Source organism: Garra rufa, chromosome 24 (assembly GCF_049309525.1).
Source record: "Garra rufa chromosome 24, GarRuf1.0, whole genome shotgun sequence".
Classification (NCBI taxonomy): Eukaryota; Metazoa; Chordata; class Actinopteri; order Cypriniformes; family Cyprinidae; genus Garra; species Garra rufa.
The window spans coordinates 33,784,418-33,810,907 of NC_133384.1; the positions used below are offsets into that span (position 1 = coordinate 33,784,418).

At 30.0% G+C, this 26,490-nt stretch overlaps 3 protein-coding genes across 3 annotated transcripts in view; all 3 read left to right on the plus strand.

Moving 5' to 3' along the window:
* On the plus strand, window positions 1-7,345 carry pus3 (pseudouridylate synthase 3). The gene is made up of 7 exons (XM_073831162.1): window positions 1-72; window positions 410-848; window positions 3,177-3,448; window positions 4,644-4,827; window positions 5,783-5,892; window positions 6,250-6,428; window positions 6,947-7,345. The coding sequence occupies exons 1-7, from the start codon at window positions 8-10 to the stop codon at window positions 7,192-7,194; spliced, it is 1,497 nt and encodes a 498-aa protein (XP_073687263.1). The 5' UTR covers window positions 1-7; the 3' UTR covers window positions 7,195-7,345.
* A 1,228-nt stretch (window positions 7,346-8,573) lies between these two features.
* Window positions 8,574-26,490, plus strand: part of grnb (granulin b) — a 21,770-nt gene continuing 3,853 nt past the window's right edge. Inside the window, exons 1-14 of the mRNA XM_073830828.1 lie at window positions 8,574-8,677; window positions 9,063-9,130; window positions 10,590-10,733; window positions 12,531-12,653; window positions 12,751-12,846; window positions 12,941-13,091; window positions 14,392-14,427; window positions 14,553-14,644; window positions 16,380-16,518; window positions 16,655-16,752; window positions 16,835-17,071; window positions 18,347-18,589; window positions 18,754-19,002; window positions 20,644-20,892. Coding sequence (XP_073686929.1) covers window positions 9,128-9,130; window positions 10,590-10,733; window positions 12,531-12,653; window positions 12,751-12,846; window positions 12,941-13,091; window positions 14,392-14,427; window positions 14,553-14,644; window positions 16,380-16,518; window positions 16,655-16,752; window positions 16,835-17,071; window positions 18,347-18,589; window positions 18,754-19,002; window positions 20,644-20,892 — 1,860 coding nt within the window. The 5' untranslated portion in view covers window positions 8,574-8,677; window positions 9,063-9,127. The remainder of the gene's footprint in view (window positions 8,678-9,062; window positions 9,131-10,589; window positions 10,734-12,530; window positions 12,654-12,750; window positions 12,847-12,940; window positions 13,092-14,391; window positions 14,428-14,552; window positions 14,645-16,379; window positions 16,519-16,654; window positions 16,753-16,834; window positions 17,072-18,346; window positions 18,590-18,753; window positions 19,003-20,643; window positions 20,893-26,490) is intronic.
* map3k14b (mitogen-activated protein kinase kinase kinase 14b) overlaps window positions 25,566-26,490 on the plus strand; it is a 27,472-nt gene continuing 26,547 nt past the window's right edge. Inside the window, exon 1 of the mRNA XM_073830826.1 lies at window positions 25,566-25,694. The gene's annotated coding sequence lies outside the window, so the exon portion shown is untranslated. The remainder of the gene's footprint in view (window positions 25,695-26,490) is intronic.

The following is a 26,490-nucleotide window of genomic DNA, read 5'->3' on the forward strand; positions in this document are numbered from 1 at the left end:
TGCACCAATGCTCCGTTTAAAAGTTACTGTTCAGAATTTATTTCGATATTTTAATGACGCTTCGGGACGGATGTGAGTATAGTTAAATGTAAATATGTTTGTCGTTTTATCAACTATATTTTATGAAATGATTAAGAACCCCAGAAAGTTTATAGGAAGCAAACACGTGGAGATTTGTACAATAAACATCTCTAGTCAGCAGGAGCTTCAGTTTGAGAACTACATATATGTAACGTTACTTTATTACACAGTGATCATTATTCACTGAAGATATGTAAAACCCACTATGAATTATTGCTTAAATCTCTGTTTATTGTTAACATGAACCATAACTGCATTCATACACAAACACATGTATATGGTGATAATCCAAAGCTCTTATATGGACCTCTCTGTTATTATTTCACAGATCTGTGTTTGTTATAACCATGTCAGAAGAAGTTCTGCTGGCTCGTGTGAAGGCTTTGGAAGAAGAGGTTGAGAGACTGAAAGCACAGCTGAAAGTAAAGAAAGATGAATCTGGGACAGAGGAGGGGACTCAAACATCTGCCAGTCTCCAAACAGAGAGCTTAAAACATCAAGAAGGTGAAGAGAATAGATCCAAACAGAAGAAACGAGGAGCAGAGAGACCCTTTGACTTCTCTGCCCATCCACGTAGACATGTGGCACTGCGGCTGGCGTATCTCGGCTGGCAATATCAGGGCTTCGCTGTCCAGGAAAACACAGACAACACTGTTGAAGCTCGGCTTTTTGAGGCACTGTTGAAGACTAAACTGATCCAGGACAGACAGACGTCCAACTATCACCGCTGCGGCCGCACAGATAAAGGAGTCAGTGCTTTCTCTCAGGTACTGTGGTTTCCAGGTTTCCCACAATAATTGAAAATGAACATTAACCAATAATATTTTATACAGCTGACAATATACACTTTCAGTCAAAAGTTTTAGAACACTATGATTTTTAATGTTTTTAATGAAGTCTCTTCTGCTCACCAAGCCTGCATTTATTTGATCCAAAATACAGCAAAAACAGCAAAATTGTTACACATTTTTACTATTTAAAATAACTGCTTTCTATCTGAATATATTTTGAATATATTTTTAAAAGATTTTATTATGTTTTTACATATTTTGTTGTTATTATTATCAATATGTAAAACAGATGAGTAGATCCAAATATTAGCATTTAAATATGAAATAAAAAAAACAAAAAAATAAAATAAAAAGCTTTTGTAACATTATACACTACACCATTCAAAAGCTTGTCTGTATGTATGTATATGTATATATATATATATATATACATATACATATACATACATACAGACAAGCTTTTGAATGGTGTAGTGTATAATGTTACAAAAGCTTTTTATTTTTGTTATTTTTTTATTATATATGTATATGTGTGTGTGTGTGTGTGTGTATGTAATTTTTTTATTTTTAGGGAAAAAATATACAAATTTTTAGGATGCTTTAAATTGATGATAAAGACATTTATAATGTAACAGATATTCTATTTCAGATAAATGCTTTCTATTCTTCAGAGAAACATGAAAAAATCTACTCAGCTGTTTTCAACATAATAATAATAATAATATTATTTTTAGCAGCAAATCAGAGCATTAGAATGATTTCTGAAGGATCATGTGACTGGAGTAATGATGCTGAAAATTCGGCTTTGAAATCACAGGAATAAATTACATTTTAAAATATATTCAAATTGAAAGCAGTTATTTTAAATAGTAAAAATATTTAAGTTTTTTTACTGTTTTTGCTGTGCTTTGGATTTAATAAATGCAGGCTTGGTGAGCAGAAGACACTTCTTTAAAAAACATAAAAAATGCACTGTTCAGAAACTTTCAAGTGGTAGTCTAATTTATTTTTATCAGTGTCTGATAACTAATATGTAGAAGCAATTTTTAATTATTTAATTTTGACACAATAAAATCATTAAACCAACAACTGAAAGTACAAAATGAATTCTGATTCTGCTTATAATTATATTTAATAATTAAATATAATAAGTGATTGAATAGTCATACATTTGTTTTCATATTTTGTGGTCATGGATTTGTAATATTAATTTTTAATGAAAAGTTAATTTTTTAATAATTCAATTTTTCCATAAGCAAACATGAATTGTTAATATTCTAGTAGTGGTAATTAACATAATATAAATGATAACAATAATAAATGACACAATTATTATATTTTGTATTATTCCAACTATTATAATAGTTATTTCTTAATTATTAATTAATTAATTACATATTTACAATTCATTGTATAATTTCAGCTGCTAGAATCTAATGATTTCATTATTTAATAAAAAATAAAATTTTAATTATGAACATTTATATATTAAAATAAATTTGGTTCTGAAAAGTCATACATTTTACATTACTCCGGGCATTTTTTAATATTTTGTAAAGTCATGGATTCATAAAATTCACTCTTTCTCCAGATTATATCTAACTAATCTATATTTCTGTCAGTGTCTGATAACTTTTTTCAAACCAGTTTTAAGTTATTTAATCTTGACAAAATAATAAATAATAACATTATAGCTAAAAGTATAGAATGAAGTGTAAATATAATTCTGCTACTATTGCTATTACTAACTATTATTATTATTATTATTATTATTTGTGACCCTGGACCACAAAACCAGTCTTAAGTCGCTGGGGTATATTTGTAGCAATAGCCAAAAATACATTGTATGGGTCAAAATTATAGATTTTTCTTTTATGCCAAAAATCATTAGGAAATTAAGTAAAGATCATGTTCCATTAAGATTTTTTGTAAAATTCCTACTATAAACATATCAAAATGTAATTTTTGATTAGTAATATGCATTGTTAAGAACTTAATTTGGACAACTTTAAAGGTGATTTTCTCAGTATTTTGATTTTTTTGCACCCTCAGATTCCAGATTTTCAAATAGATGTATCTCGGTCCTATCCTAACAAACCATACATCAATAGAAAGCTTATTTATTGAGCTTTCATATGTTGTATACATTTCACTTTTATAAAATTTTTACCTTATGACTGGTTTTGTGGTCCAGGGTCACATTTAAGTCATTACATTTATGCAGCTTTCATGATCTAAATAGTCCTACTTTTATTTTTATATTTAGTAAAGTCATTAATTCCTGATATATACTCTCTTCTCCAGGTTATATCCATTGATCTGCGCTCAACACAGTTTGAAGGAGGTTTGGGTGTGACTGTCCCGGCTGGCGTGGAGGCCAAAGGCAAGGGGTCTGCAGAAGAATTACCTTATGTGAAGATACTAAATAGAGTCCTGCCACAGGACATTAAGATCCTGCAATGGGCTCCTGTAGAAACCGGCTTCAGTGCGCGTTTCGACTGCCAGTCCAGAACATACAGATACTACTTCCCTCGTGGAGACTTAGACGTGGATCTCATGGCAGAGGCTTCTAAACGGTCAGTAGATCACAACATCTACACTATAACCTGAGTCTGCTTAAAGAATAGTATGTAAAGTCACTCAAAAAGTTGACCATATGCACGGAGCGTTCTTTAGAACTTCTGCATTATGATAAGCCAGCTCAAAAACTTCAGCTGAAGCTTATTTTATATGTGCTATGTAGAGGTGGACACTCTTGAGACTCCTCTACTGCCTCGTTCATATCAGAAACTGAGAAAAAATAATGAACATGAACATTCAGTTTCATATTATTTAACAACATATAATTTAAATGCCGAGCCTGGTAATCCCAGGAGAGTACCTGCATAGTTGTACATTTAAATGCTGACAGCTAAACACTATCATAACGCGTTTAGGCTAATGTTAGCTAGCTAGCGATACTTCTCTTTAAGCACATCCTAATCATATTCTTGAAAATCAGTAACTTGCCTTTATAGTCATAAACACATTTTTAAAATCTCGTAATATTTTAAAGCCTTTATTATTTGTGCAATAAAATTCACTTCAAAGATTCACTTTTCATTCATAAAGACGACATGGGAAAAATCTTTTCACCGAAAACAATGTCTTTTTAAGATGAAAATGACATGATATTACCCATATAACCAGAAGATGGCAGCAGAGGATCAATCATCGGCTGCAGCTGCCATTTCAACTCCCTAGTTTTTTCTTTTCGATTTATTATAAAATGACTAGTATAATAAATTGTAATACTTTTACCTCACTGAAGTATATAGTATAGCAAGTGCGAAAGTCATTAAAATAAATAAGCTCAGACACAAACAGCCTATAAGGGTGAATTATGTAAATAGTTATATATAGTTCACTACAAATTAAACTAATTAATATTGGTATAAGAATTAAAGCACTCAATATGAATTTGAAATATTTAATATAATTTAATAACTACATCTTTTAAGCTTTATCTTAAACTGTAAAAGCTATTAAATAGCCTATATTTAACCAACACAAACGTGTTACCGCTGTAGTTTTCTTACTCTAAATTTAGTCTGAATCATTTAATGCACAGCTTTTTTTGACATCAGCTTGTCAGATGTTTCGTCCAATTATTACTTTCAATCATAGCAATGACTTGCACATATTTAGCCAATTGACTCACATATTTTTCTAAACTTGCGTTTGTCATTCTCGAACGGTTGAATGGATAATTATGTTCCTCTGGTGACACAGGTATGAAGGAACACATGACTTTAGGAACATTTGTAAGATGGATGTAGGTAATGGAGTGCTGCAGTTTCAAAGGACCATCTTGTCTGCAACCATCCAGCCGGCCCAGCTGAACTCCACCTGCACTAATGACCCACACCAGCTCTATGTCTTTCAGGTCAAAGGTCTTGCTTTCCTCTATCACCAGGTGGGAAGATCATCTCATACTCAAAGTCCTTAGAACTAAAGCTGTGGTTCTCAACCAGGGGGTCTTGGATAAAATAAGTTTAGAATAAGCTTAAATTACTAAAAACCAAGATGTTTCTTTTGATTCTAGATCAGGAAAAAAAAAAAAAAAAAAAAATATATATATATATATATATATATCAGTTTTCTTATGAATAAAATCTTAAAACCTGAAAGGCATTCAGCTCTTAAAGTTATTTAATTAATTTAATTATTTTCATTTAAATTCTAATTGTTATTTTTTTAACAGAGAGTTGGCGTAACTATAGATTAAAATAAGATTTCAAATATTATTGGGTGCAGTGAAGTCAAAAATGCCTTGTAAAATCACAGTCATTTAAAAAAAATCTTTGTTTTTGTTGCTATTTTCCTGTTTGTTGCTAGTTTTAATGTATTAGATTTTATTCAAATGTGACCCTGGACTACAATACCAGTAATTAGTATTATGGGTATATTTGTACCAATAGCCAAAAATACATTGTATGGGTCAAAATAAGTGATTTTTCAATTATGCCAAAATCATTAGGATATTAAGTAATTCCATGTTCCATGAAGATATTTTGTGAATTTCCTACCATAAATATATCAAAAAGTAATTTTTGATTAGTAATGTGCATTGCTAAGAACTTGATTTGGACAACATTAAAGGTGATTTTCTCAATATTTAGTTTTTTTTACCCCCTTAGATTCCAGATTTTCAAGTAGTTGTATTTTGGCCATATCCTAACAAGCCATACATCGATGGAAAGCTTATTTATTCAGCTTTCAGATGATGTACAAATCTCAATTTTAAAGATTGTTATTATCTCTGGTTTTATGGTCCAGGGTCACAAATTAGCAGTATAACATACACCGTGCTGTGTTTAGCAGTAGTAGCTAGAATTCTATTCTGAACATAACCAATAACTGCTTTCCAGGTTCGCTGCATGATGGCTTTGCTGCTGCTTATTGGACAGAAACTCGAAGCTCCAGAAATCATTGCTCAATTGTTGGATGTGGAGAAAAACCCAAGGAAACCTCAATATAGGTCAGTTTTATTGGCTCAGACCAGCAAGAGCTGGATCTTTCACAATAGTAAAATTTCAGATCTATCCAATTTTATTTTCAACGCAGAAGTAAGCCTACAGGGGAGACTTTCAGTTCATTATCCACTATAGGGAACTAAAACAAAGTAAAACTGTTTGTACTACAAACCAGTGTGTTCATATTTAAGATAATACATTAAAATAAAATGGTAAGACACACCCATTTGCAATATCAAGCAGCAAAAACAGCTTCACAAGGATTAGACTGGAAGCTCTTACAGGGAAAAAAAAAGGTGGATAGGAACTTTTTTTTTTTACTAAATTAATGACTGTTAATTACAGTTGTCTGTGTTTTATAGCATGGCGGTGGATTACCCTTTAGTGCTGTATGATTGCCACTTCGAAGGTTTGGATTGGAGGAATGAAACAGAGGAGGAGAACCATGTCCTGAGCTCTCTGCACCAACACTGGGTTCAAAACGCTGTGAAAACTCAAGTTCTGCTTGGCATGATCCAAGGCCTTCAGAAAACAAACACGGGTATGTGTTCATACTGAAACTATGGCTCAAAAATAATGTGACCCAGGACCACAAAACCAAAATTGAGATTTATGAATCATCTGAAAGCTAAATAAATAAGCTTTCCATTGATGTTTGCTTTGTTATGATTGGACAATATTTGGCCGAGATAAAACTATTTGAAAATCTGGAATCTGAGGGTGCAAAAAAAAATCTAAATATTGAGAAAATCTCCTTTAAAGTTGTCCAAATGAAGTTCTTAGCCATGCATATTACTAATCAAAAATTATGTTTTGATATATTTACAATAGGAAATGTACAAAATATCTTCATTGTACATTTTGGCATAAAAGAAAAATTGTTCATTTTGACCCATGCAATGTATTTTTGGCTATTGCTACAAATATGCCTGTGCTACTTACCTGTGGTCCAGGGTCACGTATTGATATGTCCGGAACAAAATACTAACATACTGCCTGATGTTTATCTAAAAAGTAGCAAAAGACCATTGTAAAATAGTTTTGTGTGTGTTTTTGTAGTGGCATCTCTGCAGTGTTGGCTCATGGAGGGCTCCAGGCAGAGGAAGTACCAGCCTCTTCTGGACCGGCCGCGCTGTGAGAGTTTGGAGTCCAGGATCCAGCACTTCGTGAAGAGAGGAAGACTGGAGCAGGAAGAAGGAGAGAACGGAGAGGAGACGACTGTTTTTAGAGGGAAAAGATCAAAACATTCCCATCTGACAACAAACCAAACCCAGGAGCAAAACCTTGGAGCAAAAACCGAGGATTGAACGTTTTCTGCTTTGACTTTTAATGTGCGTGCAAAATAATTTGAAGGCAGAACAAAGATTTTTATTTTTTTTTACTTTGTTGTCTTAGCAGCACAATTGCCAAATTTTCTGTTTTGCTGAAGAAAGACTTTTATTAAAGGATTGCTCCATGTGTTGTGATCATGTGCGAATTTGAAATGGTCTGAATTTTGAAATAATCAAAACACACACAAAAATCTTGTATAATTCATTACATTATTATTAATAATTTTTAATTTGTATACATGAACTTGACAGGTTTTGTGAGATTCACCCATTTTTGAGTAATATTTACTGAATAATGTTAATTCTCAATGGTTAGACCCACTGGGTTTATTCAAATTAATAGGGAAGTTAAAGCACACTAGATTAAAACGTTGCTATACTGTGTATACACTAGCATTATTCTCTTCTGCTCACCACACTTGCATTTATTTGGTCCAAAACACAGCAAAAGCAGTAAAATTGTGAAATATTTTTACTATTTAAAATAACTTCTTTCTATTTGAATATATTTTAAAATGTAATTTATTCCTGTAATGCAAAGCTGAATTTTTAGCATCATTACTCCAGTCTTCAGTGTCACATGATCCTTCAGAAATCATTCTAATATGCTGATTTGCTGTTTAAAAAACATATGTTATTATTATTCATATTTAAAAGAGTTGAGTACATTTTTCAGGATTCTTTGATGAATGGAAAGATCCAAAGATCACCATTTATCTGATTAATTTATCATTTATTAATCTTTGGGAAATAAATTATAGAAATTAATACATTTATTTAGCAGGGATGCTTTAAATGAATCAAAAGTGATGCTAAAGACATTTATAATGTTTTAAAAGATTTCTATTTCTGATAAATTCTGTTTTATGAACTTTCTATTCATCAGAGAAACCTGAAAAAATTCTACTAAGCTGTTTTCAACATAATTTTTTTGGAGCAGCAAATCAGAATATTAGAATTATTTCTGAAGGATCATGTGACTGGAGTAATGATGCTAAAAATTCATATTTGAAATCAGGAATAAATTACATTTTAAAATATATTCGAATGGAAAACAGTTATTTTAAATAGTAAAAATATTTTAATTAAAAATCTTGCAAAATCAAGTTAAAGCATATATTGTAATATTTCATTAGTTACATATTAAGATAAATATTATATTTGACTTTTTAATTTTATATTATTATGTTTTGCTTTATGTATATTTATTTTTTTCATAACGTAAACTATTTTGTAATTTTTGACTAAATGACTAAACATCTTTGTTGATGTTCACGTTAATATGCCTAATAATTAAAAAACCACAAACAAACAGCCCTGACTCACGGAGTCATATGACACGCTTGGGTCACGTGATAAAATGACACAAATAAAGTCAAACTCAGCAGAGTGCAGCGTTATATCCACTTCACCGGACCGTGTTTAAAGCTGATATCTTCACTTGCCTCGTGAAAATACGGTAAGCACTTTTTCTTTACACTAATGTCATCCTGTTTAATAAAACAAGTCTTTGTTTAGGGTATATTCCAGTCGCTTGTGTGCTTCCGTCGGAAACAACAATGGGAAACGTTACAGCAGATTAAAATAATGCGGTTTCAGTTATCGATGAAACGAAAGCATGCTTTATTCGTTTCAAAGACAGGCTGTGAAATATATTAACTGTTTATTTAACACAAATTAAAGCTTTGGAAGATTATAAGGCATGTATCAGCTTTCATACATTAAAAATAAAAAGACCATCAAATTCAAATAGTGTTGACTTTTCTTGTTCTACAAGTGACTGTATTTATTAAGACCGTGCTTATTTAATGAAATCAATAATGCTTTTTAATCTTTTGTTACAGTAGTTCATGGGTTTGCACCTGAAATTTTGAAGAGCATTTCTTTTGTGGATCAGCAATCACACACAATGGTGAGTACTAGTTGGTAGTAGCTAGTTAGCTAGTATTTTCTTATATTGTTTATACAAGCCTGCACAACAAACAACAGATGAAATCAAACCATGCTTTTACCCAATATAGTCTTCAGTAGGTCTAAAGTCTGCTGAAGCAATTGTATATCAACCAGGCTTGACCTGGATATGTCATAAGATTGTCAGCTGTGTTGATCATTGTCTTGTGTTGCTTAATCAAGAAATTGGGGATGTACATCTTTAAGAAACTCCTGTTCGAATGTTGTAATCTGTTTTTGTCTCTCGGTCAACTGACTAAGACACTCAGGCACATGAAATGTTTTACCAGACGTTTCTCAATCTTTCCATTGATGTATTGTTTGTTAGGATAGGACAATATTTGGCTGAGATATAACTATTTGAAAATAAGGAAAATTAAAATATTTTATAAGTTTTGATACATTTATGGTAGGAAATTTACAAAATATTTTCATGCACCATAGGCTTGCCACGATAGACGGTGTTGATGGTGTTACCGATTTTAAGACGCAACACCGGTGACATCACTTTTCCACCGTGACACCATCCCCACATTTTATTTATATATTTTTTTAAAGTATGCCTATTCGTTTTTTTTGTTAAATATTTATTTGAATTAAATGGAAAATATAATTATAAATAATTTACTTAAGACGAGAGCATGCACTATAATTAAAAACTGAACATAGCTACAATGCGTCATATTAAATTTTTTTATTACATGAGGAGAACGAGAGGAGTCGAATTTACAGAAAGAGAATGGCGGATGATTTAGTGTCAAAAGGCAGTGCAAAAGCGCCTGTTTGGCAATAGAGAGCTCTTTTCCTCGTTTGTTCTGAACGAAACTACAAAAAAAAACTTTGAACCCAAAGTATTGCCAAACGGGCGCTTTTGCATAGCCTTTTGACACTAAATCGTCCGCCATTCTCTTTCTGTAAATTCGGCTCCTCTCGTTCTCCTCACGTGATAAATGAAATATGACGCATTGTAGCTATGTTCAGTTTTTTAATTATAGTGTATGCTCTCGTCTTCGTTCCTAGGAACCCCCACCCCCACGGTGATACCGGTATTACCGGTGTTGTCACATGTCAATTAACCGGTGGGGAAATTTCCTCATCGTCACAACCCTAATGCACCATGATCTTTAATTAATGTCCTAATGACTTTTGATTATTTTGACCCATACAATGTATTTTTAGCTATTTCAACAAATAAACCAGTGCTACTTAAGACTGTTTTTTTTTGTGCTCCAGGGTCACATATTGTATATCTAAGGTGTTTGCAAACCATTAGCTAATCAGCCTTGAATCTCTGTAAGTTTAGTGTTACTATGCAGGGGTTTCTTTATTGTGCTGCTATCTTTTGATAAAACCGATAATGAAAACTGTCACATAAGCAGAATCAAATGGTGTTCAGTTCACACCCATTTCTTGTTTTTCAGGTACGTGCGGGTGTTATAGCGTTATTATGTGTGTGTCTGAATGTGTGTGGTGCTCTGATTTGTCCTGATGGAGGGATGTGTGAAGATGGAAACACCTGCTGTCTGACGCCGTCAGGAGGATACGGCTGCTGCCCGCTACCCAACGTAAGAGAGCTTGCTCAACTGCTTTTATTTAATTAAAAATACAGTAAAAATGTGAAATATTATTGCTATTTAAAAGAACCATTTTCTATTTTAATATGTTTTAAAATGTAATTTATTCCTGTGACGCAATATTGAATTTTCAGCATCATTACTCCAGTCTTCAGTGTCACATAATCCTTCAGAAATCATTCTGATATGCTGATTTGCTGCTCAAGAAACATTTCTGTTTATAAATGTTAACTGTTGTGCTGCTACATATTTTTGTGGAAACCATGATGCATTTTTTTTTTTTTTTTCAGGATTCCTTCATAAAAAAAAAAACAAAAAAAACAATTTGATATTTTTGTAGCATAATAAATTGAGGATGCAGCGATATGAAAATTCTTGGCTGAAGCCAAACAAAATTACACACAAACATGGTTTTTCCTGTTTTTTTTTCCCCCCATGTATTTTGCCTTTTTTTTTTTTCACCATTGCATAAATTAAATTGGCAATATTTGCTTTTTATAGTTTTGTCTTGCTTTTCAAAGAAACAAATCAATTACAAAACAACAATTTAAAAATATGTATTTAACACTGAACATTTTTAACAGTAGACATTATAGCCTACCAACAAATCACAATTTAACTTAAAATTAATAAGTTAGTAAAATTTTCTTTGGCCATTTTAAGACCCCCTTCTTGAATCAGACATGTTTTTAAATGTACAAATAAATGCAGCCTTGCAAAAGGAGAATCTTATAATAAATGTATTAATAGAGCTGTTGTAATAATTGTTATTATTTTTGTCTCTTTTTTTAAATTTTATTTTACCGAACAACAGTAAAATTACAATGCTAACATTTATGAATGTTGACTTTTATTTTAGCGGAAACCCGCAAGAAGACCTCAGCGCTACTTTTTGCTAATGTTAATGTTTTACTTTGTTCCTTTGTATTACCCTTTTAATGTGTCCTTTATTATTAAAATGTGCTGAAAATGTACTTGCCCTCAGGTCAAACGAGATGTAGATGAGTTTGTTTTTTCATCAGAACAGATTTGGAGAAATTTAGCATCACATCGCTCACTAATGAATCCTCTGCAGTGAATGGGTGCCGTCAGAATGAGAGTCCAAACAGCTGATAAAAACATCACAATAATTCACAAGTAATCCAGACCACTCCAGTTTATCAATTAACATCTTGTCTAGAGAAAAGCTGTGTGTTTGTAAAAGATCATCGAGACATTTTTAACTTCAAACCATTGCTTCCTCTATCCAAAATATTGCTTTCTCCAGAAAAAAGTTATATCATCTGAATCAGGAGAGGAATATGCACTGTTTACAAGCGAAAACTATTTTTAAACAAGTATGTTTATGGATTTTAATGTAAGAGGACAACAGGGAATAGAATAGAATAGTTTTTCACTGGATGAAACATTATTAGGCTATAGATTACAAACTCTTATTTTGCCCAGAAGTGACCGTTTAAAGTTAAAACACCTCAATGGTGGATTTGTTTCTTACAAACAAACAGCTTTTCACTTCTTAAGACATTAATTCATGGAGTGGTGTGGATTGATATGTTTTTATCAGCTGTTTGGACTCTCATTCTGACGGCACCCATTCACCGCAGATGATCCATTGGTAAGCAAGTGCTGCAATGCTAAATTTCTCCAGATCTGTTCCTATGAACAAACAAACTCATCTGCATCTTGGTTGCCCTGAGGATGAGTACATATTTCGTTTTTTAAACGACCAGTAAACAATGTGCACATTCATATCAAGTGACTCTTGTTTCTATGTGTATGTGTTTGCAGGCTGAATGCTGCTCCGATCACTTGCATTGCTGTTATCAGGGGACTCTATGTGACCTGGTACACTCCAAGTGTGTGAACAAGACGCATATTTTAGACTGGGTGGAAAAAGTCGCCACAATGCCGGTAAAACGCATGCCTGCACAGCCACAAATCCAGATAAGCCTTGTGTAAATACATTTAGCATTGAAATGAATCAACCTCTTTTGTTTTTGATTTCTAGCAAGCAGTAATTTGTCCAGATCAGTCTGAGTGTCCCGATGACACCACCTGCTGCCAGATGCCTGATGGGAGCTGGGGCTGCTGTCCTATGAAAGATGTATAGAACTTGTTTGACTATATTTCTATTGTGAAATGCTCCATGTACATGGTAATGTTTACATTTGTCTGTCTTTCTCCATGTGTGTGTTTAGGCCGTGTGCTGTGAAGATAAGCGACACTGCTGTCCTCAGGGAACTAAATGTGACCTCGAGCATTCAATGTGTTTGTCGGAAACATACGGACCTTCCCCGCTCTGGAGGAAGTTCAGTGCCCGTCGCAGGAAACCATTGGAGAGGACCGCAGGTATGACCGTTTCTCTTTGCATTGAACTGCTGTATGCTTTACACTACCAGTCAAAAGTTTTTGAACAGGAACATTTTTAATGTTTTTTTAAGGAATTTCTTTTGCTCACCAAACCTGCATTTATTTGATCCAAAGTACAGCAACAACAGTAAAAATGTGGAATATTTTTACTATTTAAAATAACTGCTTTCTATGTGAATATATTTTAAAATTAAAGTTATTGCTGTGTTCAAAGCTACATTTTCAGCATCATTACTCCAGTCTTCAGTGTCACATGATCCTTCAGAAATTATTCTAATATGCTGATTTGCTTTTCAAGAAACATTTTGTATTATCATAAGAACCTTACTGGTCAGTGTTTAAATGATGTAAATTGACTAATACAATGTGAATTTCTTTGGAATCTTTTTGTGTTGAAGAGATTAATGTTTAACTTTTCCTTTTTATTACCTTTATTAATGTGTGCTTTATTAAAGGTATAGTTCTGCCAAATAGTTCAGTGTTGTATAACTCACTTTAACAGAAAAGTTACTTTGAAACATCTCTTTTTGTTTTCCATGATAGATAAAAAAGTGTAAATTCCATTTAAAAGAATAGTTCACCCCAAAAAATTTTTGCTGAAAATAAGTTTCTTTCTTTCGTGTTTTTTTTTATTTTTTATTTTATATTTATTTTAATTTTTTATTAATTGATTGATTTCTTTGTATAGAAAGATTTAAATATTTATATTACTTATTATACACTACCAGTATACAATTCAAAAGCTTGGAGTCAGTATGTCAGATGCTTTAAATTGATCAAGTCATTTATTACGTTTTAAAATATATTCAAATAGAAAACAGTTATTTTAAATTAGTAAAAATTTAAAAAGTTTTTCTGTACTTTGGATAAAAAAAATGCAGGCTTGGTGAGCAAAAAAATTGTTCTTTAAAAAAAATCTTACACTTCAAAATCTTTTTTGACTGGTAGTATGTTGCATATTGTCTGCCATATGGTAATATTGGAATTTTCAAACATTTGGGGTTGGTAAAAGTCTCTTCTGCTCACCGAGCCTGCATTTGTTTAATTAAAAATACTGCAAAAATGGTAATATTGTGAAATATTTTTGTAATTTAAAACGACTGCTTTTTATTTAAAATATATTTTAACATGTAATTTATTCCTGTGATGCAAACCTGAATTTTCAGCACAATCGACTCCAGTCTCAGTGTCACATGATACTTAAATCATTCTAATATGCAAATTGGTTTCTCTTTTTTAAAATCAATGTATATAATTTATGTTGTGTATGTAATTGCAGTTGCTCCATCTGAAGACTCCAGTGATGTTAGAGATGGTAAGACACCAATAGTTTTGATCCACTAGCCCTATTATATGTATTATTTATTTCTATTCATTATTCATCAAGTGTCTTTGTTGAAACGACACCTCAGGTTTCTGTGTGTTTGTTTATGTGGTCAGTGATCTGTCCAGATAAGAATTCCACATGTCCGGAAGATACAACATGCTGTATGCTAGATACCGGAAGTTACGGATGCTGCCCGATGCCAAAGGTGCTTGTTTTTCTATATGCATGTTAAATTTTTCTGTAGGGTGTTGTGTTTTATGGTTACCCTGTGGTTTACAGATTGAGTTAAGGGGAAACACTGCAGGCAATAACGTCTTTTTTTAATGCACACAAGTTTAAGATTTTGGCCTTTTTGTTTTTTATAAAGTGTTTTTTCAGGCTATTGGAAAGAAAACATCCAAAATGCACTGCACAGTGTTTCTTTTATAGCACTTTATTTATTTGTGTTAAAAGATTTCAATTAGAATCCATATTTTTAAAGGCCGTCTTCTCAAAATGAGTTTTTTCACCTACACTGAGCCATAAATCTCCACTTCAGTAGCACTTACACACACCAAACTTTACATTTATTTTCCTGTCTATATCCTGAAGGTTTTTACAGAGGGATTTGTTCATATATAATTTGCTTGTTTTTGTACAACATTCTATTTCCCGAAAAATTGTAAAAAAATATATTGTTTTCTGCCTGCCTTTTTTCTTTTTCTGAATTATGGAGTGATACAATGAGAGTATGTAAAAAAAAAATTGAATTAAACAAGAATTTTGAAACTGACTTCATCCAGTGTTTAGATTTTTGTACTAGACATTCATGCAAATTTGCGCATATTTCATTAAATAATTTCTCATTTGCATATGAAAACCTAACATTTTAGAAAACTTTTAGTACAAACACTGATAATTGCAAACATTTTAAGTTATTTAAATTTTAGTCATTTACATATTTTAATTTTGTATAATTTTTGTAGTTATTGTTTTGAATTATTTAATTTCACGTTTTATTTTTATTTTAGAGTTTATTTATGTGATTCGTTTTTTTTTTAAATGTAGTTATTTTATATTTGTTTAATTTTTTCCCCATCTTTTTAATAGTTATGAGTTATTTTTATTTATTGGCATGGAAATTTTCGCATTTTAATCAAAGACTGTAACTGCTTTTTATTTTAAAGTTATTAGTTATATTTAGTTATTTAATTGTTATATTTGCTTATTTACATGTATTTAGTTTTGTTTAATTTGGTTATTTTATTTTGTAATTTATTCATTTTATTTTATTTAGATGTTTCATTTTTATTAATTTAGAGTTATTCATCTAATAGTTTTAGTTATATTAATTGAATTAAACAAGAATTTTGAAACTGACTTGATCCAGTGTTTAGATTTTTTTTTTTTTTGTACTAGACATTCATGCAAATTTGTGCATATTTCATTAAATAATTCCTCATTTGCATATTTAATAGGGCTGTCAACTGATTAATCACGATTAATCACATCCGAAATAAAAGTTTGTTTACACACTAAATGTGTATTTATTATGTATATATAAATGTACACACATACATGTATAGATTTCAAAAAATATTAATATGTATGAATAGTTTTACTTCTATTTAACTTAGACTATATATAGAATTATAAATATTTTCTATATAAATCTAAAAAAAAATTCTTGAATATACATGTATGTTTGTTTATTTATATATACACAGTAAACACACATTTAGTATGTAAACATGAACTTTTATTTTGGATGTGATTAATCATGATTAATCATTTGACAGCCCTAATATTTAAACCTAACATTTTAGAAAACTTGTAATACAAAAAATGTTTGCAATTATCAGTATAATTAATCAACTGTGTAAGTAAGGTGATAACTGTTAGTTCATTTTTTTCACCCGCAGTGTCTCGCCTTAACAAGCACAAATTTGTTTTTACTGTAGGCTGTGTGTTGTTCTGATCATATCCACTGCTGCCCAGAAGCCACGACTTGTGACCTCGTTCATAGTAAGTGTGTGTCGGCCAATGGTGTCATGGTAAAAATGGCTACTAAGATCCCAGCCTCTTCCCTGAAGCCCAAAGGTAAACGTCTATTTATTTTATCTTTGTGCAATTTAAAGTGCAAACCATTCTGTATCATTTCATCCATCATTTGTGTGATTTTAAAATCTAAGGTTTGCCCTCTTGCCCATCTTTTTATCACTTTTTCTCTCTGCAGAGAAACTAGTTCCCTGTAATGAAACGGTAGCGTGTGCTAGTGATACCACCTGCTGCAAAACACTGGAAGGCACTTGGGCTTGCTGCCCTTTGCCAAAGGTACAAACAGTTTGTAAAATCAAATCTGCAATTTTTATTGGAGGAAAATTAGTGTTTCGAGTTATATTGTTCTCACCTCCAGGCGGTGTGTTGTGAGGACCACATTCACTGCTGTCCACAGGACACGGTGTGTAATGTTGCGGAGGGCAGCTGTGATGACCCTGCTGAGCGTTCGGTGTCTGTACCGTGGGTGGCAAAGGTGCCCACTTTTGCAATAGCTCCATCCAGTCAGAAATGCGATGAGACATATGCGTGCCCTGATGGTTCCACCTGCTGCAGACTCTCATCTGGAAAATGGGGATGTTGCCCTCTGCCACAAGTAAATCGTTTTTCTTTGTCTCATTTAAAAAAAAAAAAGTATATATATATATATATATATATATATATATATATATATATATATATATATATATGTATATGTGTATGTATGTATATGTATATAACTGTTATTTATTTTATATTAATTGTTTTATATTTTAATGTTTGTTTTATTTATACATTTTACTTTTTTTTTGTTACATTTTTACTTTTTTTATCATTTATACATGTCAATTATCTTTGCTGTATTTTATATTTGTTGTTTTTATTTTGTATGTGTTTGTCATTTTCATGACATTTAGGTTTTTTATTTTGTATGTGTTTTTAAAATATAAAAATAAAAAAATCGCATTTTGTTTTAACATATTTTTAAAATGTTTTTTATATTTATTTTGAAATTAATTTAATTTTAAATCTATTTTGCTTATTGTTTCTTACATTTTTACATTTTTTTATATATATTTTTCTTTTTATCAAATATCTTTATTTTTTTGTTTATTACTTATCTTTGTGTGACTTTGAAATATATTTTTTAAATAATATAGAATAAAACAATTTTATATTGTAATGTTTTTTACTTTTAAAAATATTTTGTTTGTTTTAGATTTATATTGTTTTAAAACATGTTTTATTTAATGTTTGTTTTGTTTCATTTTTACATATTTAACATTTTTTAAATAGTTTTATTTTTATAAAATGTATAATTTTGTATGTCTTTTTGTATTCTTAATGTGATGTTTAGTTTGTTTTATGTAGTTTTTATTTTGTAAAAATACATATTGTTTTAGTATATATTTTTATAAAAACAAATTGCATTTTATTTTTTAAATTGTTTATCTTTTTTTTTTTTTCCCATGTGAAGTTTAGTTTATTACTTTTTCTGATTAATTTTTGTAATGAATGCATTTTTTATATATGTGTTTTTTTTATATATATGTTTTTATTTTGTCATTTGTTTGTCGTTTAGTTTATTTTTAAAATAAAATAAATTATTCATTTTTTATTTTATTAGTTTGTCATTTATTTAATATTTGACACATTTGAAAAAAAAATGTGTGTGTGTGTGTGTGTGTATGTATGTGTATGTATATATATATATATATATATATATATATATTTACACTTTACATATTTAAAACTTTTTTTACTTTAAAAAAAAAAAAAATCACTTGTTCATTTAAATTCTATTTATTGTATTTTTATTTCATCTGCTTTTGTTTATTTGATTCACTTCTTATACTTTAATTATACTAATATTATTTATTTCAACTTGTAGGCAGTGTGCTGTGAGGACCATCTCCATTGTTGTCCCCATAATACTGTATGTAATCTGGCCGCCAGCACTTGTGACAGTACCAACAATCAGGGTCCCCGTTTTTCTGTGCCTTTGGTGAAGAAGATCCCTGCCATGACCCTGCCATCACAGAACCAGAACTGTGACGAGACATCGCTGTGTCCAACAGGAACAACCTGCTGTAGACTTACCTCAGGGTCATGGGCGTGCTGCCCTATGCCACAGGTACCAACACATTTAGCATTAAGGGTTTAGACCTACAGCATTATAACACAGGGGTGCATGCTTGCACTTGCAATGGCATAAAATTTAAAAATGGCAAAATCTATCATGAGTTGTGAATCTATCATGAGTAAATTGCTGCCTGTGTGGGTGATTGAATATTGCAGGCCGTGTGCTGTGCCGATCAAGAGCACTGCTGTCCACAGGGATACCAGTGTGACTTGACTCACAATACCTGTGTACGTCCTGGCTATCCCAGCATGCCCTGGTTCAGGAAGCAGTCTGCGCTGAAGCAGTCTGATGATCATGCTCCAGTGGACAGACACATGTGTGATGACAAAACCAGCTGTCCAAAAGACGACACATGCTGCTTCATGAACAACCTCGGCAAGTGGGGCTGCTGTCCGCTGCCAAAGGTCAGACATGCAAATGTTAAGCCTTTATTATTATTATTATTATTATTATTATTATTATTATTATTATTATTATTATTATTATTATTAATAATAAATACTACTTTTTAAAAGCATTCATTATTTAATACAGCCTTAAATAATGACAAATAAGTAAACTTGGATACAGCTATAGGTTCTACAGTATCTTTTTTTTTATTTATGGGTATTACTTATTTAGGGTTATGGATTTTGGTTATTTATTTTGTTGTTTTGATTAATTTGTTATTCTATGTTTTTAGTTGGTTTAAGTTATTTATTTAATTGAATGGTTTTAGTTATTTAAAGTAGTATTAATTATTGAATAATTTACATGTTATTAGCTATTTTTAGGTATTGTTTATTTTATTTTATTTAGTTATTTTATTTTTAGATATTTATTTAATTGAGTAGTTTATTTGGTTATTTAAATTTAATTATGTAAAGTATTAATATATTTTTTATTATTATTTTTAATTTATTATTTTTTAGTTTGTTTGGAAATAACATTATGCATTTTAATCAAAGATGGTAGTTTCTTTTATTTTATGGTTTAGTTATTTTTTTTTTTTTTAGTTATTTAATGTTCTTAGTTTATTTTATTTAGATGTTTAATTTGTATTTTGTAATTATTAGTTATTTTTAATGTAATTGAGTAGTTTATTGGTTATGTAAATTTTGTATGAATTTGAGTTGTTCGTTTTTATTTAGATATTTATTTTGTATTTTATAATTACTTGTTATTTTTAATTTATCTATTTAAGTAGTTTATAGGTTATTTAAATTATTTTTATTATAAGTATTAATCATTTTTTATAATACATTTTATTTAGTAGTTTTTTGGTTATTAGTTATTTTTAGTAGTTATTTGTTTTATTTTAGATATTTAATTTGTATTTTACAGTTATTTTATAGTTATTTTTAGTTTAGTTTTATTTCTATTGTGATATGTAATTTATTATTTTAGACTTTAGTTATTTTATTTAATTGAATAGTTTGGTATTTAAATTTAATTAAAGCAGTAATTTAATTTTGTTACATTTACTTAGTTATTTTATGGTTTATTTTATTTGTTAATTTAGATATTTAATGTGTATTTAATAGTTTAGTTATTCGTTTTTCTTAGTTATTTTTAGTTATTTTAATTTTTATTTGGTTATTTAAATTATTTAATTTTTATTCATTTCATTATTAATAAAATTAGTTGTTTTTAATGGTTTTATTACATTTAGATTATAGTTTATTTATTAATTTAGTTACATTTATTTAGTTATTTTTAGTAATTGATGTATTTTATTTAGATATTTAATTTTAACTATTTTATAGTTATTTAATTGAGCAGTTATTTAAATTTAGTTATTCAAAGTTATTTAAAAAAAAAATTGCCGTTAGAGATTTGTGTGTATGTGTGTGTGTGTGTATATATATATATATATATATATATATATATATATATATATATATATATTTTTTTTTTTTTACTTTGCATTTTGCTAATGAAACATGCAACATAATGTAGCTTTCTGCCATTTAAAACCTTTTTTGTTGCCTATCAAGTAGTAGGCAGCATATAGTACTCCATTATGAATGTTAATTCTTACACTATATAATTTCCTCTCTTTTAAGGCGGTGTGTTGTAAGGATGGCGATCACTGCTGTCCTAAAGGCTACACGTGTAATGAGGGGAAAACCACATGCTCTAAAGCCTACCATGAGCTCCCCTGGTTCACAAAACAAGAGGCCAAGGTCATGAAGGGCTCAAAGGTGCTGCTTGGAGATGAAGATGTGAAGTGCGACTCCACGACCAGTTGTGAGGCTGGCTCTACCTGTTGTAAATTACCCACGGGGCAATGGGGCTGTTGCCCTCTTGTCAAGGTAAATCTTTGACGAAAGCTTTTGAATTTGCTTTGAGTAGCTCGGGATTTGTTTTAATGTGTTTTGCATGTGTTTTGTCTCTGCAGGCGGTGTGTTGCGAGGATCACGAGCACTGCTGTCCACAGGGCTACACCTGCAACCTCGAGTTCGGGATCTGCGTTAAAGCGTCCAGTTCGCACAGCGTTCCTCTGACTCGAGTACAAACACTAACTGACACGCGTTCAGAAGAGGAGGTGCTGTGTGACGCATCCACAAGCTGCTCAAACACACAGAGCTGCTGTCGATTATCAGACTCCATGTGGGCCTGCTGTCCGTATAAAGAGGTAATAAAAATTAGAGGTGCCACATATAGAGATACTGTTTATATCTGACAATACAGTTCAGTGATTATTTTTTTTAAATGGTGTTTAATATTATTAGTGGTGGAAGCATCACTATCACTGTTTTGTTTGTTTGTTTGTTTGTGTACTGAAATGTATTTATTTATAGTTTAAAATTTTATTTGTTTGGTAGATTTTAATGTTTATGTTTTTATTGTTTACAAAAAGTAATTTTAATTTATAGTTAACCTTTTATTTGTTTACTGAAATAACATTTTATTTATTTGTTTTAGTTCTCTCTTACATTTGTTGTTTGAAATGACATATTTATTTTGTATTTTATTTTTCGTTTGTTTATGGAATTGACACTTATTTTGCATTTGTTTTAATATTTGTTTTTATTGTTTACTGAAACATTTATTTGTTATTGTTTCAATTAATTTCTAGCTTAGTTGGTTATCTATTTGTGTTTACTGAATAAACACTTAATTTATTTTTCATTTGTTTTTACAAACGTTAGTTATTTATTATTATTTATTTATAACATTTTAACTTTTGTTTGCTGAAATAGCAATGTTTGTTTATTTATATTGTTTTAGTCTTATTGTTTAATGAAATTACTGGTTATTTAGTATTTATTGTTTATTTAATTATTAGTAGTTAAGTTTTTATTTTGTTTTACTGAAGTAATATTTGTTTTATGCATGTATTGAGGTTTATTTTTTTTTTTTTTTTTTTTTTTTACTGAATTAACTTTTTTTCACTTGCGTTTACAATAGTACATTTTTATTTAGTTATTTTAATTTATCTTTATTTGTTTTTAATCCTAACATTGTTTATTTTATATTTTTATTTGTTTTAATTTATTTATAGCTCATTAATTTATAACTAATTTAGTTATCCATTTTTTTTTTTTTACTAAATTAACATTTAATTTATTTTTCATTTGTGTTTAAAAAAAGTTAATATTTATTTGGTTTAATTTATCTTCTATCTATTTGTTTATAGTCTAACATTTGTTAAATGAAATTGTTTATTTTATATTTATTTATATTTGTTTTGTTGACTGAAATTCCCATTTAGTTCTTTATATTTTGTTGTTAAATGAAATTGTCTATTTATTTAGTAAAAAAAATTTTTAAACTTTTTTTATATTTCATTATATTATCTGCTTTTTCAGTTTGTTTACTGAATTAACATTTGAAGCATTTATTTGTTTTTATATTTATTAATTTATTTTTATTGTGTTTACTGAAATGTTTGAATTTATTTATACCTTATTTAGTTACTATGTGTTTACTGAATTAACACAATTTATTTTGAATTTGTTTACAAAAGTTATTTTTTTAGTTATTGAGGTCATTTATTTATTGTGAATTTCACACTTGTTTTTGTTCACTAAAACATTTTATTTAAATTTTTAATGCATTTACTGACGTTTCTTAATTTGTTTTATGCACATCACGTATTGTTTACTAAATTTTACTTTCATTTTGCATTTATTTACTGAATATTGCATATACTCAAAGTAAAATCATTACTACCAATAGCAATCTTTACTAAAACACGAACGCTAAACCGGTTGTTTCTCTCCCTCTTTTTTTAAATAGGCAGTCTGCTGTGAAGACATGAAGCACTGTTGCCCCATGGGATACAAATGTGACCAACAAGTCGGAGGCTGCACTAAAGCGTCCACATCCACATGGTGGGAGAATTCACTTTAAATGAAAAACCACAGACTGACATCGAACCACATACATCCACACAAGCACTCAGACTCGCTACATGTTGCATAAAGCATTGTTTTAAGATGCTCTCTTCAGACAAGGGACTATGCATCTAGCTTTTTTAACTTAATTAGTTTTTACTGGATCAAAAACATACCGAGCCTTATATTTAGCCAGGATACACTGAGAAACTTTAGTTTTTGATTTAAGTTAGTTTTGTTGAAAGCAAACCAGGGCATATTTCAAAATGGCTGACGTTCTGCGTGTTTCCCATTTGCTGAAAAATATCTAGAGTAAAAGACAAATGAAAATGAGAGGCTTAATGACCATCATAATGGCATAAATGTTAATTAGATGTCGATTTGACGCATTTTGAATTAATTTACCATAAAAACATCACCGTACACCAACCATAAATAAGAAAAGCTACTGGGATTCAAAAAAAAAGTTTTTCTTAATCTGATTTGGAAAATGTATAACTATTAATAACCTCAAATGCAGTTGGCTCTTGACATTAATGGACATCGCCAACCATTTACCTCTGTATTTTATTTAGAGGCTGTTGCATGTAGGGTTACTTCAACTTTGTCATAGAGAATTGTTTGCTTTTTTTTTTTTAAATATTCAATCCTACCAGTTGTACGACGTCTTTTTAGTGCTATGTTAAATTAAAAAAAATCGAAGATTACGAGAATAACGGTGAAAATCTTCGAGAATAACGTCAAAATAATGTCGAAATACTATGAGAATAATGGCGAAATTCTACGAGAATGTCAATTCTACGAGAATAACATCAAAATAATGTCGGAATACTATAAGAATAATTGCGAAATTCTACGAGAATAACTTCGAAATCCTATGAGAATAACGTCAAAATAATGTCAGAATACTATGAGAATAATTGCGAAATTCTACGAGAATAACTTCGAAATCCTATGAGAATAACGTCAAAATGTCGGAATACTATGAGAATAACGGCGAAAATCTGAGGAAAAACGTCAATTCTACGAGAATGTCGAAATACTATGAGAATAACGCTGAAAATCTACAAGAATAAGGTCAAAATTCTACGAGAATAACGTCGAAATTCTATGAGAATAACGATGAAAATCTACAAGAATAACGTCAAAATACTACGAGAATAACATCTGAATAACGTCAATTCTACGAGAATAACATCTGAATAACGTCGAAATTCTACGAGAATAACGTCGAAATACAATGAGAATAACGATGAAAATCTACAAGAATAACTTCAAAATACTACGAGAATAACATCTGAATAACGTCGAAATTCTACGAGAATAATGTCGAAATACTATGAGAATAACGAGGAAAATCTACAAGAATAACGTCGAAATTCTACGAGAATAATGTCGAAATTCTATGAGAATAACGTCAAAATAATGTTGAAATACTATGAGAATATCGGGGAAATCTATGAGGAAAAACGTCAATTCTACGAGAATAACAGTAGTTTTTGATTTATTCTCAACATTTCGACTTTATTCTCGTATTGCGACTTTGTTCTCATAATTACTTAAGTTGTAACACTAGGGGAATAAAGTCAAAATACTCTGAGAATAAAGTAATTATGAGAATAAAGTCTAAATATTTTAAGAATAAAGTTGAAATATCGACTTTGTTCTCGTAGCATTTCAACTTTCTTCTCATAATTTAGTCGAAATACTACGAGAATAAAATCGAAGTACTATGACTGTGAGAATAAAGTAATTAAGAGAATTAAGAGTCAAAATATCTCCAGAATAAAGTTAAAAAAATTTTACTTTTCTAATTTCAATTTATTCTCAATATTTAGACTTATTTTGACTTTAATCATAATACTATGAGAATAAAGTCAAAATATTTTCAGAGTAAAGTAATAAGAATAAAGTTCACATTTTTAGACTTTACTCAAAATATTTCGACTTTATTCTCATAGTATTTTTTTTTTTTTTCTTCGTTTTAACATTGCACTAAACCGCTGTCACATTCCAGGTGTTTGTGTGCATTTTTAAAATCTTTTAAATAATTGAAAGTGTTTCTATTCAAATTCAAGTGTCATTCTCAACATCTGCTATAGCTGCTTTAGTGTTTGTTTGTTTGTTTTTACCTCTTTTGATTATTTGCTGAGGGTGAAATGAATCTAGGTATTGTCACAGAATGAGACTTGATTTATTCTTTAATGTTTTTAATTTATTTTATTATTTTTTTCCTGTTATTTGTTGAAGTGCATTTGTTTGTTTGGTTTTTGGTTAATTATGTAGAAAAAACTGAAATTAAAGAGTTTTCAAATAGATGGCACGTTGACTCATTCATGTCTCATCAGTCTGTTTTGATAAACTCTGTCTGGTTTCCATAGCACATGTTGGCAAATCAATCTCAGCAATGCCACTGAATTTGAACAGCTACTGAAGAAAAAGAATCCTTAAAGTCTGTTAAATGAATTAAAATGAGAGAAACTCAAATATGTAAAATTTCAGTCTGTTTGTCTTTTAAGAACGCATGTAAATGCATTTGACCAATCAGAAAGGCTGACACAGATATTCCAGATGGCTGTTGCTTGATGGAATCGTGTTTCACGGCTCTCCTGTATGTGTTTGAGTCTCACTCTCTCAGACCGGCTAAAACACTCGTACCATTCAGCTGAAGCCACACAAGAGCTTAAAATATCTACGTCGGCTGAGGAAGAAAACAAGATCGCTTTGGAGAAAGTTTGCAGATTTTTAGAAGCCTGTCTTGGTTGTTTCTTCTGGTATGTTGACATTTTGTGTGTCACAACTTACACAACACCTGAAAGGGAACAACTTAAGTACACCGGTGTAAGTTGAACGAAAGTGAGTGGGTTTGTAAAAATAGATAGCAGCTAAATACAAATGCATGTGTGGAGTTATACTACCATTCAAAAGTTTGGGGTTGATAAGTTCCTTATATGCTGCGAGTATATGATTAAAAAAATATAGACAATTTTTTAAATTGTGAAACATTATTATGGTTTAAAATGTTTTGTTTCTGTTTGAATATCTTTTAAAATGTAATTTAATCCTGTGATGCAAAGCTGAATTTTCAGCATCATTACTCCAGGCTTCTGTGTCACATGATGCGTCAAATCCTTCAGACTTTTGTAGAGAAGGATACTTTGATGAATAGAATGTTCAAAAATTTAATAATGTATTTGAAATGGAAATCTTTTGTAACATTAATATCAATTTAATGCATCCTTGCTAAATAAAAGTATTAATTTAAATTTAAATTGTCAAAAAAAAATTGTATTTAATATTAATATAATTTTAATTATTATTTTAAATGTTTTGTAGTAATTTATTTTTATATAATATTTATTATAATAATTTAGTAATTGTGTTTTCATTTTTATTACATTATATATATTTATTTAATTATTATTTTGAATTGCAATTTTATTTAGAATGTTTATTTATTTATTTTTTCAGCTGTGGTTATCCACATTTAATTTAAATCGTTCTTGTTGAATAAAATTTTTTATAATATTAATATATTATTTTGAATTGGTATGTTATTTTTATTTTACT